The 15,535-nt window shown below is 34.3% G+C and overlaps 3 protein-coding genes across 9 annotated transcripts; all 3 read right to left on the bottom strand.

The window, feature by feature from the left end:
- Positions 1-1,877: 1,877 nt before the first annotated feature.
- Positions 1,878-4,650, bottom strand: LOC103872522 (probable complex I intermediate-associated protein 30). Of its 7 annotated transcripts, none has more exons than XM_009150936.3 (8): positions 4,511-4,650; positions 3,813-3,874; positions 3,430-3,543; positions 3,174-3,230; positions 2,927-3,018; positions 2,665-2,745; positions 2,462-2,560; positions 1,878-2,298 (listed from the first exon to the last, which is right to left on the bottom strand). In XM_009150936.3, the coding sequence occupies exons 2-8, from the start codon at positions 3,862-3,864 to the stop codon at positions 2,110-2,112; spliced, it is 684 nt and encodes a 227-aa protein (XP_009149184.1). In that variant the 5' UTR covers positions 3,865-3,874; positions 4,511-4,650; the 3' UTR covers positions 1,878-2,109. The 7 variants fall into 7 exon arrangements, with proteins under 7 accessions (XP_009149184.1, XP_009149182.1, XP_009149183.1 ...); XM_009150934.3 differs by having other exon boundaries at positions 4,503-4,633; XM_009150935.3 differs by having other exon boundaries at positions 4,507-4,625.
- Positions 4,651-5,477: 827 nt separating this feature from the next.
- On the bottom strand, positions 5,478-8,691 carry LOC103872521 (auxin-responsive protein SAUR77). The gene has a single exon (XM_033273926.1). The coding sequence runs from the start codon at positions 6,639-6,641 to the stop codon at positions 6,237-6,239; it is 405 nt and encodes a 134-aa protein (XP_033129817.1). The 5' UTR covers positions 6,642-8,691; the 3' UTR covers positions 5,478-6,236.
- A 1,478-nt stretch (positions 8,692-10,169) lies between these two features.
- Positions 10,170-14,792, bottom strand: LOC103872519 (phosphoinositide phosphatase SAC5). The gene is made up of 15 exons (XM_009150932.3): positions 14,400-14,792; positions 13,799-14,003; positions 13,316-13,704; positions 13,127-13,203; positions 12,838-13,025; positions 12,659-12,756; positions 12,411-12,544; positions 12,201-12,329; positions 11,825-12,128; positions 11,629-11,750; positions 11,436-11,546; positions 11,186-11,353; positions 10,919-11,089; positions 10,752-10,827; positions 10,170-10,643 (listed from the first exon to the last, which is right to left on the bottom strand). Exons 1-15 carry the CDS (start codon positions 14,484-14,486, stop codon positions 10,521-10,523), a joined length of 2,382 nt encoding a protein of 793 aa, XP_009149180.1. The 5' UTR covers positions 14,487-14,792; the 3' UTR covers positions 10,170-10,520.
- Between the last annotated feature and the right edge of the window lie 743 nt (positions 14,793-15,535).

The following is a 15,535-nucleotide window of genomic DNA, read 5'->3' as shown; positions in this document are numbered from 1 at the left end:
TTAACCTAATTAATCACAAACTTTTTCTGTATTATACAATTCAAAAATAGTAAACACATAGAACTTTCCAAAGATTCGAACGCCTAGGTATTATAAATAGTTTTTTATCGGTCAGTGGGATTCTTCTCTCAACGCATCCGGTTCAGTAATTTAAGATGGGGGCAGTCTTGTCAGATAGTAGGAGAGGAAGTGTGGTCAAGGCTCTCTCTACTATGTGGACCAAACATCCAATGATCTATTTTTAACGGTATTTTATATTATTTCTGTGAACCCAATATTATTATAAATAAATACCTTGATAAAGACAACTAAATTCGCATATATATTTTTTCTTGTTTAATTTTGTCAACCTCATATCTTTTTCTTTGTCTTATGAGGAAATTAAGGATAATTTCCCTAAATTTCGTGAAAAATACTTGTAGACAAACAATTGAGTGTGACATATTTTTGCTAAACTTGTCCATTTCTTTGAGATTTTTCTTTTCAATTCACTGGGGGAAGCTAAATACATATATATATATATATATATATATATATATATATCATGAAAGAATATCATAACTATTGTTTTGAGTATTTAGTTACTGATATCTATGCGAATCATTGTGTAGCTAATAATATAGTGTTCATTAATTGATCAATAACATGAGTTATTCAATATTACATTTTATCATAGAAATCGTACAGTATATGATTTTCTTTGATTTTCTGAATCTTCATGGAATAATTCACGTGATATGAACGCGTAATATTATTAGTATTCTTCACTTTTTAACAAAAGAAAATAAAGTATTATTCTTCATATGTAATATTAAAGGGATCTATAAATCGTTCATCATTCATGCCAAATAGAGTGTACGTCTATTATTTCCAATTGAATACCCTACATTTAACATTCAATCAAATGTGACAAAAAGTCTTAAAACAATTAAATCATATAACATAGAACCCCTTTATTGAAGTATTCTAAGGCAGCTAATTATGGTAATTTGGAGGAAGAAAATGTATATATCTATTACAAAGTAGGAGCCTTTAGTGAACAACAATATGCTTCTAGATTTGTCGGTATGACATAAGCTTCAGCACATGCAGCATGTTCCTCGCATTCTCTTTTCCTTTTGTCCCATGTGTCCTTCTCTTCAATAATTAATCTTTCTTTTATTAATCTTCATGCGAAAAATAATATAGTTTTATAACTTTGACGAGTGATTGATCTAAAACAACTTTAAATAAAAGTGTCTGTACAAAGTAAAACCAAACCATCACCAAACCACACGAGACTTGGATGATTTGTACGTATACAGAAACTGAATAAGAACTTATATATAAAAAAGTTCTCAAATGCAACCAAATTTTCCTTGTAATTTTGATTTAATCATGCAATCTGTAAACCGAAATGGGAAATTAATAAGGTTTAGATTTTCTGTAAACCAAACAATTGCAGCCTTTTTTCTTTTCGGTTGACCCTACAAAACGTAGCCGGGTGGTCTAGTGGGTCCGGATATCCACTAAAACAACCGCATCATCAAGCGACTATGTACAGATAAAAAAAGGAAATATAAAAATCAATTGAGTAGATCCATCCAACGGTGCAGATTAGCTACTAAAGTAAAACAGCTGTACAGAACGGGTCCTACCATCTGCCTTGCCGGTGATTACACGTGTGTCTCTATCAAGTTAGTGCAACACCGTTAGGGTCCAACTAGGTGTGTTGTCATGCGTGAAACCGAAACATAAACCTTCATTCATTACATTGTTGACAATATTTTCTGTATGCAAACCCGTTATACACTAATACAAGTACTTATTAATTTCTTTGTTTACCAACCAATTATAGTAACTTAACATACTCTCTCTTATTCAATCACGACCATAAATAAGTATTAACAAGTTGACCAAAAACGGATAAACTACAAAACATAAGATAATGATCATATCTTTTTGATTCGTGTCATGTATTTTTTATTTGATGAACATAGTTAAAACATGCTCAAAGTGTTGACCAGCTTAAACAAGGCCACCAAAGTATCAACTCAGGCCTGTTTTTTACAAGCTAAAACAAAGAATAAGCAACAAAGACATCATACATTGCCATAACGCTTCACCCGTTCATGGCATTCTCAAGGCTTTGATCCAGTCAATTTCAACTCTGAAATCACCTGCTCCTGACTTGGCTCCAACCGCACCACCTTCTGCGTTAACCGACAGTGACATACCCAGAACACGACCTGGATTCATCTCCATTTCCACATCGATTACATTTCCTCTCCATGTTGGCAAGTATCTAGCCAGAGGGATCTGATATATAATCAAAACTCCAGTTACTAATGGCCTTAGACTAGAAGCGAAACATTCAAGTGAACTCATAATCTCTATCTGTCTTTTTGGGAGTTCAGAAAACAGGATATGTACAATGCACTAAAACTCCTTATCGGTAACATTTGTAGAAGTGAGTACTTGCCTTGGCAGTATACCACCTGTCCTTTGGAGCAAAGACGAAAGCTTGCCACGAGTTATCTTCTGTTTGTCCTGGTGAATTCACCCAGTTTTCGGTATAGATCTGAATCAAAATCAAGGTTTAGTATAACAACCCTTTTCCCTCCTACAACATTTGTTGTTTCATCTGGAGTAATAGGAAAGGTGAATATGAGCATGAAAACTTACGGTAGATATATAACACCTTCCATCTCCTCTAAGCCTCATGGCTATTGCATCATACCCGTCCAGATCAATGAAGCCATCAAACTGCAAAACAAAAAAAAGGAAGTTAGTTAGTTGAAATAGTATGATCAGTTAACTCGCAAAGTCTTCGGGTTACAAACCAAGATGACAATTCAATCTTGTCTTCAAACAATAGTTGAATGTAAGAGTTATAGTTTGCTTAAGATTTGCATTGTAAGTAAAATAAAAGCTGTTCGTTGTTAACCTTCTTTGAGCGCATTCCACAGAAGCCACTCCGACTGATGTTCCACTTTGATCCCTCACTAAGGTCTACGGAAAGGTTTCCCGAGAAAATTCCTATATAAGATATATGGGAGAAAAATATCACCAAGTGAGCAGTGTAAGAAACATAATAAAGACATAAACAACGCTACCGTAACATAGAAACGTCTCATATGTTTGTTAACGAAAATCATGTCCACAAAAAAAAAAAGAGTTACGAAGTTGCTAACCAGTTCCATCTGATCCTTTTCCTCCATCTGGGATCTCCAAGGAAGCCGAAGATAATCCTGTGAAAATAATCATCAAACATGTTGCCACCAAATAAATTATAAAATGCATAACGAATTCTTTACGATATCATTTAATTCTAAATCTTTATGAATCTTATTTTGTCTCAGTAGTTAGTTGTCCATATAAATCAACAACGCATGGAAATGCAAGGGAAACAACAACAGAAAACAATATCAGACACTCTTTATTAAGTACCTCCATATTCAGAATCAGAATAGAGATGCCATTTCTTCAAGTCTTCTTTCGAATGAAACTTAAATATATACTTCTCTGGAGGTGGTATCCATTCTTCAATGTTCCACGTAAAAGCTAACAGTTTGAAAAGTGGTGAAGATAAGTCAGAAACTAGCATTCAAAAGCATTAAAGCTAGTAGAAAGATATAATGGTAATCACAAAATGTTGATAAATCTTGGAACATAAAAACAGCGCCATTCAGCTTCTCAAACATTACTTGCTATCATTCACCGTCTAAATAAAGGCACAAACACAGTTGAACAAAAGCAAGAACATCGACACACAAGCAGGAAATCAGTAGATCACGAATATTTTAATTGACGGAAAGGTGGAAAGTGAATACCCCTTTTCGTTGCATTTACTGAGGCTTGCAACAATGATCGAAACCTTGACATGTCTCTGTAGCTGCTTTCCCAGTAGAAAAAAATGAAAAAAAAAAGCTTTAGTAAATATAAAACATTAATTGTTACGAACTAAAGCTCCTATTTTTCATTGAACACACCATGATCATAACCACACTCCAACAAAGTATAAAAGATAACAACTTTGCAAGGTTAAGCTATATCAGAAGCTCACACATAGCAAAACAACAACAAAATACTATTGTATACATTGAATTGGAGAGGACTAAATCAACAATGTAGTGATTTAAGCATCAAAAGGAGCCGAGGCTAGGATCTAATCCACGACCTTTTAATCTTGGACCCATATGAATACAAAAACAAGGACTCCCATTACACTAGTGAATAAGACTATTAGCCCACTGAGGCATTTCAACGAACACATTGTAAGCTAAAAATCGATATATAGATCACAAATGCAGACGGCAAAAAGAATACAAATTGCAGCAACATTCTTCAGAAACATAAAAGCTCGACATAAGTGATTCAAAAGAAACATAAGAAAACTCAAGACCAATGAAGATCTGATCATTATGACAAAAGAAATGCTCAGAACAGACAAGTTGTTATCTGTCTATCTATCTCTAACTCTAAGTTTCAGCTGTAAACGCAGCGAGCATTATAGAACTCACTCACTCACTGGGATTTTCGTCACCGTCGCGAACGTTTCGCAATCAGCTTCGGAGCGTCAGTCAAAACTACCAAGACGCACGTCGCCGTTCTCATACGCTGCGTTTCATGACCCATATCTTCTATAATGGGCCTAGTTTGGGCCAGACTTTCCATTAATATCCAACTATTCTTTGTGCAGATATAATGTTAACTTCGCAAAACCGGACTTAAGAAAAGTCAAACATTAATGGAGTCATGAATTACAATTAGAAAATGGATTGGTTTGGCTTTCAAAAACCCATAAATCTTTAAAATTGATACTATCTGAACAATTTCGAAAGAGAGTAAGCAATTCCCGATGAATGAAAATCGATCAAGGCTATTTCGGTGAAAGGAAGGTGAGAACCTTCTTCAAAATTCTTGGTGGAAGCTGGAAGCAACTTTATAATATTGTTCTTGAAGAAAGGAATCATGTTCTCTATTTTCAGTATCAAAAGTTTTAGATTTTCACCAAACTTTCTTTTTCTCACCAAAAATTGTCTATCCATTAACTTACAGAGTTAATTTTAGGGATTTCTTGGTTTTTTGAAAGCCAAACTGATTCTTTTTAATTGTAATTCATATCTCTGTTATCGTTTGACATTTTAATGTTCGAGTTTGTGTTGTCAGGAAATAGGAATGACTTCAAGATTAAATGTGTGCGAAAGATAGTTGGATATTAAAAATGTTGCTTTTAAAGTTTAAACAGTTAAGAATTTAAAAGTTCATTTTCCAACAGGTGACTATATTAATATTTTCTTTTGCAATTTAAAAATTTGTCGGCAAATATTTTGGTCAAATAAATCCTGAAATAATCAAATGAACGAACAACTTGGTCGTTTAAATTAAAATACTTTTTAATTATATTGTATAGTTTGACTGAGACTCTGAGAGTATTGAAGTTATAAGAATTACATAAATATGGATTTATTTTTTATTTTTTTATTTTTGTCATGATGATGATGATGATGGAGTTAAAAAGCATTCCATTTTTATAGAACCCGTAAACCATGCACACTATATATTGCAAATCTTTACAGAATCATATACCTAATCAAGTAATTATCGCCGACTAAGTTCGCAGTTAAACATGAGCTCTGCACTAGAATTAAGGAATACCACTAGTGTCCTTCACTCCTCTTGCATCCCTGGTCCAACTATATATCACTGTGTTCCTACCTCGCTTGTGTATTCACCTATTTATATTTGACGCCATTATTAAATCATGTATGGGTGCATACTATATATATAGTGTGACTGTGTGAACTCATTAGTCACTATAGGTTTTAACTTATATATATACTAATAGATTTATGATTAATTAATTCATCCGTGACAGCCATTTCTGCCACTAGAGAGGCAAGTAAGACGGTGCATGCAACTGGGTGGCCATGCGCGTCATGTGGCGGCTCATTTTATTCTTTTGAAAACTATAGTAGAACACATGCAAAATAAGTACTATGTATGTATTCAAAAAGGGAGCAAAAATCATTAGTACATAAATTTTATCATATTGATGGAATTACAATCTCTAGCTAATATAATTAGGGAAGATGTCCTAAGGGTACTAAATCTGTATTAAAATTGGTGAGGAAAAAAAAAACAAAAGCGAAGGAAATGTTCTGTGGCCACCACCAGATCAATGTACTATCAAATCAAAATTTTCATTAGGTACAAAAATGATATATTATAAGAAAAAAGAAAATATATCGCCCTCAATAAGTGTAGAACTCAGCCAATTCCTCGACGGATCCTCCTTCGCAATCATCATCATCATCGTTGTGATCGGAGCAACTGTTGTTGAGCATCCATAACAAGTGTTCGAACAATACGACTTCACAAGCTACTAAGATTGTCTTTTGATCGTGACGTTCTTCCATGAATCTCGATGAACGATCAAGTAATTCCTGGAAAAGCGGATGGTCAATGACGTGGGAACTAAGCATGTAAGGTCTTCGAGACTTCCCAACGTAAACTAGTCGAAGATCGTTGCATTTTGAGACCTCGGTGGCGGTGGCGGAGGTGGTGGTAGATACGGTGCTTGAGTGGTGGTTCTTGATGAAGGAAGGCCATTTCTTTATGACCGACTTGAGCTTTGTTAGCTTCCCGAACTTAGCCATTGGTAAAGTATAAGTATCGATTTTGAACAATATTGGAGGTTTTCCAAAACCAAACAAATAAACTTCAAAATATAACTAATAATATTGGAGATTTTCTTGAAATTACGGCAGTGTTTTTTGTGTGTGTGTGTTTATCCAGAATGATAAAGTTATATATGTTTCTGGGACGTGACAATGAAGGAATAGGTTCGTTTGTATTTATACTGAGAGAGATCGAGAAAGGTGAACATCTAATAAAAGATTAAGGGTACAGAATCCGTAAAACTAGTGTCTCGTTGCTCTGTTTTTATTTTTATATTATATATTGACATGAATATATGTGCAAGAATGCATGGTTGATATGTGCATACGCGTGTGTGTGACAATCTCCTGTTGTGGGTTGTTGTCTAATGATCGGATACAGGGTGATCGATGGTTTTCTAGATAAAGATTACATCATGTCCACGATCTTGAAATAATATATTTTGATGATGATGATTCCTTAGAAATATGGTTTTTTCTTATAAACTTGTTTTGGTTTAATACATTCATGCATATAACTAAAACACTTGGCCTGACATAATATGGAATACAACTAATATTTTTAGTTGTTTTGTGACCACCAATCAAAATCATAAATGTTTATTTAATCTGGTGGGAGAAAACCTTTTGCAGCTGTCGTTATAGACTTACAGAACACAAATTGTAGAAATGAAGCTAATAATTGAATGAAGTTTAGATAACTTACAAAATGGTCCAAACTTTATTTTATGTATATAATATAGTTTACGCCAAGAGATATACAGGTTCATCACAGGTTCATTGCCTAATCAAGTTTACGCCAAGAGATGTTACAATCCCAAACATCACAGGTTCATTGCCTAATCAAGTATTACTGATGATTAGTACTAGTAATCATTCTATTAATTTATTTTTAAAAGCAATCTTTTATTAAACTAAGTCAACGCAAATGATATTTGATTATGTAAAGAGAAAGATATTTAATTATGTATATTTTACTATGTAATTTTTTAACACCACTATGTTATTATTGCAAGAGAAATTCTTTAGGATGAATATAAAAAAGTTTTTATCACAAATATAATTTTCAAGAGTCAAAATAGCTAAAAGAGGTTTATTTAAAAGGTAAATAGACATTTATATCTCGAGGTTTAACTAATTTAAACTTATGGTTTAGATTTGAGGGGCGAAATTTAAGATTTTAAAGAATAATTTACTAAATACTAAAAAATTTCAAATAAAATTTATAAAAATAGCTTCAATATTAAGTTTTAGATTTTCAAAAATAAATTATTCAAATTTTTTATAAATTTTTTTAATTCAAAACGTATAATTCAAAAATTATAATATAAAAATTATTTTTATTTATTTATATTATTTATTAGATAATTATGTATGTTTAAATATCTATGGAATGATAGAATTTTTTTTATCCTCTTAAATGAAATAGTTTTTTTCTTTAACGAAATCTCTTTTGAACATTTTACTCTTTCTGAGTTCTTTTGATAATTTTTTTTTTAAATAGAATTAACCTTATTTCAATGTACGCAAATAAATAGTTCCTTATAAAGTTTAGTATCATACGTCAAAATGGCAACTTGTAACTTTCTTTTTTTGTTCAACGGCAACTTATATCTTTCAAAACTGGATTACTAATATGTTTGAAATTAAGAGCTGAACTGTAACACACGACCTTAATCGTCGTAAGGAACGTGTGTATAGGTAATGAGAACCAGTACCCAGTTCTTAATTATTTAAACTTATTAGTAAAAGATTAGAAATGTTATAAAAACATAACATAGGAAGTGTAGTAATCATTCCACTCTGTAGCACTAAATACGTTTTTTTCCGAGAGACTAGGGCTGTTCAATATGGTAAAACCGAACCGTACCAAACCGAACCGAAATAGACAATATGGTTTGGTTTTGGTATATATTATATAAACCGAATGGATATAATTTTATAAAAACCGTAGGATTTGGATATGGTTTGGTATATAACCGATTAAACCGAATAAACCGAACAAAACCGATTAAAAGTAGAAACATGTAAATATGTATCTATTTTATAACAATACATGAAAATCTATTTGTTACATAAATTAAATTTGTGTTAATAACTATTACCATAATTTTATAGTAATAAAAAATCTTAATTTGTAAAACACTTGAACTACAACTAAATAACAATACATCACAATTCAGACATCTTATTTTCTAAGTCTTTTTTTTATCTTTTTGATTTATTTTAGCTTTCACTAAATTAATATAAAGATTATAAATTTGATGGACAATAATTAATGGAAAATTTTCAATTGAAAAGACATGACTTTAATGAACACTAAATATGGAAGAGTGAAAAAAAATTTCTTTCACGTTTCTGTTTTGTTTCATATTTTTATTTTCAAAATTTCAAGCTTTGATTTTAGTTATAGATTTGATTATTTTATTTGATGGTAGAAGCATTTTTACTTTTTTGTTCATTTATTTGAACATGTAATATATTTTTAATAAATGTCTGTGTTGACAATATGACTCTAAAATTCATATAATATGATCTCAAACAAAATAATTATGTTTTTTGGTATAAAACCGAATAAACCGAAAACCGACGGTATATAAACCGAACCGAACCGAAGTAAATATGGATTTAGAATGGTAGTTATATTTTACTAACCGAAATACCGAAAACCGAAAAAAACCGAACCGAAACCGAACCGATATCCGGATTGAACACTCCTATCCGAGACCGACCGGATTGGCCGATAGAATTTATCAAAAAAAACATGACATAATATACCAACTATATTGATTGAGAGCTTTTATTGCATTGTTAAATCCAACCCAATCCAACTGAATTTTTAATAGTGAAGCAAATAATTGCAGTTTTTCATTTATCTCGTAAAATTAACAGACAGCTTTTGGTGTTGGTGGGCAAACAAATTGGTAGCCAACAGCCCCACACAATTAAAATACTTTAATTAAATAAAATACTCTGAACAAACAAGTTAGTTGCAAGAGCAAATAAGCCAGTTTGTATCTTGTTGTTGTTCTTAAAGAGTACATTACAGACACTTGTGTTAATAGACTTTCCCTTCTGTCTTTGCCTCAAGGGCTTATTTGCCAAATAACAAAAAAAAAAAATTATTAGATTTTTAGTAAGAGGTTAGAGAAAAATAGAAAGAGAAATAAGGAGAGAGAAAGTGTTTTTGGTTAGATAGTGGATTTGTGTATTTTTAATATAGGGGCAAATTTCCCTTACCTTAAAATACCATTAATCCAAAAAAAAAAATCATGCTTCACGAATGCAAGCCTTTTACCTTAACATCATGCCGACAGATAACACAGAAAATACGGGTTAACCCGACATGGCTAAGACGCTCGCTGTCATTCCTTAGCTCTTGCGACATAGCTACAACGATCTGGTTCAGAAGACATCCCAGTGTCACTTTTCGCATGTGATATGTTTCGTTTTGTTGGTTAGTTTTTTGAATACAACGAGGCATGGGTCAACAAATGTTAGACCGAATAGGAATTGTAATATGGCGTGTTGCTTCCAACTTCTAATCAGTCATCAGTAATCACACAATTCATTGCGGTTCAGCCAATTGGGCCGCCACAAATTACTAGAAAAATTGAACCAAACCAACCCCTCTATATACCAAAAAACAAACAAAATCAACTTTTTGTGGGTGATGAAAAAGAAAGAAAGAGATAGAAATCAACCTTGGTAGGAGAAAGAAATACAAGAAACAAGGACCTTTACAAAGCTGAATCGGGTATGTACAAAGATGTGGCTGTTATTGTGTGTGTGTGCGTGTGTATCATGCCTGTCCAACCCTGCCTTACGTCCGTTAACTTCCCGTGCAAGGCACAAGTTTCATCTCGGAGCCCTTGACAATGATGATTTTTCGTGTAGAACCCACTGAGTGAATTCATTTGAGTATCCATCTACTAAAGGAAATTCAATGAAACGTCCTGGTTGATTCGAACTGCTATGAAACTATCAAGATGAGAAAAAAAAACGACCCGGTCAGTGTCTTTGTTTGGCTACTAAGCTTACAAGTAACTTGAATAATTAAAAGGTGATATGGTGATGAAGGACTATTACCTCAAGAATGTTCGTATCAGTTGTAGAAGTGATGGATTCGTCCAGGTCCGTGAACATGTTATCTGACGACACGGAGCTGCACAAAACATTTACATCATTAATTTACCAGGCCTGCATTATATAAGAGAATAGATATACCTCAGTTACTTAAAATAATAAAATTTTACCTGCAGATTTCAAACATTTCATCTGCCGGAGTGAATCTAGCATTGTATGAGTGTGAAAAACCAGGTACATCATCCAGACCAAGAAAATCAGACATAGAGCTACTCCCTTGTAACATTTGTCTTGATCCTGTTCGTCTCAAATGATCCTCATCGACAATAGCCGAGTGGAAGCTGAAGATGTTTACCAAAAGAGGAAGAAGAATCAGACATAAGTAACAAACGAGATCTTTACAAGAAGTTAAATAAAAGAGACTTTGATGAACCCACGTTGGAGAAGTTGGTTCAGCTTCAATGAATCCAGATTCTGAAGTTGTTTCCCATATAACACCGTTTAACCCTTCACGTGAAGGCTCTGGATTTTCGAGTATCGGCTCCTCCAGATTCAGTTCACCCAATAAGAGAAGGTTATCCGATAAGGATCTTGAAATTTTTGGCCTGTTGTGTATTGGAACATATCTCAGTCTTTTGCAAGTTATATGTCAACTTATAAAGAGAGCTTGTTTGGTCAACAAGGTACCTCAGGGTTTCGATGTCTAGGTTAGAACTAGTTCTTCTAGTGTTGCGTTGGTCAGAACCCAACTCCCACGGGGCTTGCCTCCCCAGTTGAGGCCCGGATTTCCCCAAGAACCTGTCAAGAGAAATTATTTTTAGAACAGACAAATACATAACAAGTTAATAAAAAAAAAAGATGAGAAGTTTCCAAAGCTTACACATTGATGGCGTTCTGCTTTTCGCCGTCCTGATAAGCGTTGTTGTAGTGACGACGAACAGCTGTGATGATGTCACGGTGTTTCATCATCATGTTCCACTCACCTCTCAGCGCACTGAACATCTGTTAAACCACACATAGTTCAACAACAGCAACTCAAGCTTAATAGAAAAATGTGTTGGGAGATCAAAAATCACCTTGGTGTGAGCTTCCGAGCCAGCATACTGAATTGCAATTGCATCACCCGCGTTTTCGTAAACTTCCATCAGTTTCTTTGCCACGGGGTTGTCTTTATCGACGATAGGAGGTCCTGTGATACCCAATGTACGCAGCTGCTGGTTAAGAGCTACCAATCCGTGGGAGTACTGAGCAACATTAGTACGATCCAAGCAGTCTACGCAGTTTGTCCTCAACACCCCACTTTGAAGCTTATGTATATCCGCCTTCAAAGCTTCATTTTCTTGAATAGTTTCCTCTTTATCTTGATTCATAATAGGGTTACTGGAGCATGGGTAACATTAATATTAGGATGCATATATACTAATAACATACATATAGCATTACCAAACTTACTTTAAAAATGAGTCGTTAATAACGCCTTCAGCTCCAATGCCTAAAGGAGCTTCACAGAAGAATAAGTCAATCAAGTCCAACGCTCTCTTCCCAAGGACACACAGCTGCTCGAATGCACCATCAACTCCGCTGCAAAAGGGTAAGGAAAAAACGGGTTAAGACTTATTACACTAACCCCCACCAGTTTCTTCTTAATAGGTGGTAGAGAACCTTTTGAAGTGTTTGTTAAGATCATAATGGATCGCTTTTAAACGGCTATCCTTCTTCGTCTGTCTGTTTATAAACCAGATTGCCTTTCCAAACGCTGCCTTTAAGATGCTCTCTCGATGGTCTTTATCACCTGTCTGAATATCGCAGAATAGCAAAGCTACACACTCAAAATTCCAGCAATCCAAGAAAAGGAGGAACCAGTGTATAAACTTTTGACTTGTTGTCCTAGTAAAGTTCAGAAAGCCTACTTTTAGAAGATTCATGATGATTATCCGCTTCCCATATCTCTGTCTCAGATTCTCAAAGTGGAGCTTAGTAGCTGTGTAATTCTCGTCTGTGTTATTCACTGTGGCCGGTAAAAGAGAGAAACAGAAGCGTTAAGAATCCATATGTAAGAAGAAAGGATCCATATGTAAGTGGTGCTTACATATTATGTCGGGTTGTGGATTGAACACAGATGTCTCCTGGGACCAGAATAGCGGTATGGAGCCTCGAACCTGCACAACTGATGTTATAGGGATTTTCTTCCCCTCTGGAACCTCTTTGGAAACTATCTGCTCTATCTCAACCTCATTGGCTACGCTGCCTTGCTCATTCACACCACGCCTTAAATATCTGCACATTAACCGAGAGAGGAGGCTAGGATTGTTAGTCCATGAGAGAGAAAAAAATAACAGAGATAAAAGAGAGGAAAATAGAACATATATAGCAAGTACCTTGTACCAGCATAACGGCGTGAACGCCGAGCAATGACAGTCAAAATAAATTCTTCATTAGATACTGAACATTTAATCTGTAGTACAACAGCAAATGAGCAGTAGAGATTAGGTCTTGTTAAATTAGCAAAACTATCAAGACTAAACCAAATTAACCAATAATAAATGCATGCATTTTATTGTGGTTACCTGTTCAAAGAATCCGTATACCAATGCAACTGTCCATACGGTATTCTTGAGGATCCCTCTGATCCCTCGTGTTAAATATTCGTTCCAGACAAACATGCTGTTGTCGTGAATTTTTCCTCTCTCAGTGTTGCAGATGTTCTTCTGGAGGGAGTACATGAGGCGATACGTGTAGCTGAAGTAGAAGTTTTTGCTAAGATCCACCATGTTGAAGAGCTTCCTATACCTTCGCTCGGCTGCAGAACTAGACACTCTCGTCTCACTAGAAGGATACGGAACCATGATCATTTGACTCTCCGCTACACCATAGATAGCATGACCGCAGATCTCGCCCACTTTCTTCCTTTTTCTAATCACAAGTATGTAATAAGGCCCCAAGAATCTAACAAAACCTGCACCCAGAGAATCATTATATCTCCATAGCTTCAAAACGACACATAAAAAGAAAAAATAAAAAAGAAAGACAATGCTTTGGGACTGACGTACCAATGATACCATAGCAAGTAGTCTCTGCTCTAAGTCCACCATGCTCCTGGTTCCCTCTACTAATCCATTTTTTAAGTTGGCTGATTTCATCATGTGTATACTTTGTCGGATCTTCAAACAAATTCAACTCTTTCGGGTCCGTTCGATCAATCTTAAGAATCCTCCAAAAAGTTTTCTTCTCGTCTCTCCCAATCAAGTAAAAAGTCTGCACCAAAACAACCAAATTCATTCACAAACATCAAACCAAAATGTAGTTTTTCACTATATTTTTTTTTATATTAATAATTTATAAATAGAAAACTTAGAACCAAAGACGCTACATGATGTCAAGCTAAAGACTCTCATCCCTTACACTACAAATCATATGAAACCACCAAGCAAGTACATAAAAAAAAAACAGTTTCATTAAACAAAAACCGAACCGTTTTTTTAATGCAAACCGGAGAATAATGCTGTTATGTCTTAAAACATAATCGAAAATCCATTAAAACCATAAATGTATCAACGTAATTATCGGTAGATCAGTTGACGGTAAAAGATCACATTGATGCGAATCAAGAACAATAAACTAAGCGGGAGATGAGGAGATATTTTCGCGCACCGTGCGAGTACTGTAGAGTTTGAGTTTGTGAAGAACAGGCAAGTCAATCAGTTCGCGCCTCGGGTCTTCCCGAGGCTCCGATCCCATCAGAACAGATTAAAATTTGAAATCCTCGAACCTGGTAGATAGCTCGGAGCCGGTTTGACCCCGATGAAGAACCGGTCGATGAAGAGAAACAGAGCTGACCAGACGAGACGAGGTGAGATGTATATATAGAGCGTGAATGAAGAAGATAAATCGGATTGAATTTCTCAGAAGAGGATAAGGACGAAGAAGATGATTCGAGGAAGAGTGGAGCCGTCGAGGATGTGACCAGGTCCGAGAGGGAGAGAAGAGAAGACCTGTTTTTTTTTTTAAATGGTAAAAAAAACTTTTTTTTCTTTGTTACCTTTTCGGCGCTAAATGGACTGTATTTATAGCCTCTGCGATACGCTGCCGTTTTCGGAGCACATTGTTTTATGATAAAAATTTCAGCCTTTTTGCTTCTTTTTAGTTTTCTCCCTCTCTAGTAGATTATACATCTAATCATATTTAGTGAGAAAAAAAGTATTATTATTTTTTCTAAAACTAAGTATCATTACGCTTTCACCTTTTCTTTGTCAAATATTTAAAAATCTTAGAAAGACAGTCTCATTTTGCTTTCTCTTAGTCAGCTTGTGAATATATTTTCACCGAAATTTCCGAGTGTATATTTTAAGTTTTAATCGGATGAAATGATTGTAAAATTATTGATCTCAATTAATGTTCCCACGCCTTTTTAACTTTTTTAACTTTTTAACGATGGAATGTCGTAGGCACGCTAAACACATGGAGGAAGATTTGGGTCTACATAACCTCCATAAAATAATCATTCACGATCATGACCTTTTTTATTTATTTGCGAGTTACATATATATATATATATATATATATAATCTAAAGTTTCGCAAATGATACTATTATTGTGCTGACAAAAAAACAGATACTATTATTTGTTTATAAATGTTAATTTCGACTAATTCAAAATGAATGTAAACAGTCTAGTTTATAAATGATACATTAGTTTATAAACATTCTAGTTTATAAATGTCAATTTTAGTTATGATTTTGGTTGCATAAAGAACTGAAAATGCATGTTAGAAACGGTTAGATATTTG

This window comes from Brassica rapa, chromosome A06 (genome assembly GCF_000309985.2).
Source record: "Brassica rapa cultivar Chiifu-401-42 chromosome A06, CAAS_Brap_v3.01, whole genome shotgun sequence".
Lineage (NCBI taxonomy): Eukaryota > Viridiplantae > Streptophyta > Magnoliopsida > Brassicales > Brassicaceae > Brassica > Brassica rapa.
This window is presented reverse-complemented; position numbering and strand designations above follow the sequence as displayed.

What these genes read in the sequence shown, in the direction of transcription:
- LOC103872522 (XM_009150936.3), bottom strand. Translation starts at nt 3,864, where the DNA reads ATGTCAAGGTTTCGATCATTGTTGCAAGCCTCAGTAAATGCAACGAAA. An exon ending in TTCTGATTCTGAATATGGAG is followed by an intron (nt 3,231 to 3,429) that starts GTACTTAATAAA and finishes TTATTTTCACAG; the next exon opens with GATTATCTTCGGCTTCCTTG. An exon ending in ACAGGTGGTATACTGCCAAG is followed by an intron (nt 2,299 to 2,461) that starts GCAAGTACTCAC and finishes ATTATATATCAG; the next exon opens with ATCCCTCTGGCTAGATACTT.
- LOC103872521 (XM_033273926.1), bottom strand. Translation starts at nt 6,641, where the DNA reads ATGGCTAAGTTCGGGAAGCTAACAAAGCTCAAGTCGGTCATAAAGAAA.
- LOC103872519 (XM_009150932.3), bottom strand. Translation starts at nt 14,486, where the DNA reads ATGGGATCGGAGCCTCGGGAAGACCCGAGGCGCGAACTGATTGACTTG. An exon ending in GCTCGGAAGCTCACACCAAG is followed by an intron (nt 11,751 to 11,824) that starts GTGATTTTTGAT and finishes GTGGTTTAACAG; the next exon opens with ATGTTCAGTGCGCTGAGAGG. An exon ending in CTAGACATCGAAACCCTGAG is followed by an intron (nt 11,354 to 11,435) that starts GTACCTTGTTGA and finishes AATACACAACAG; the next exon opens with GCCAAAAATTTCAAGATCCT.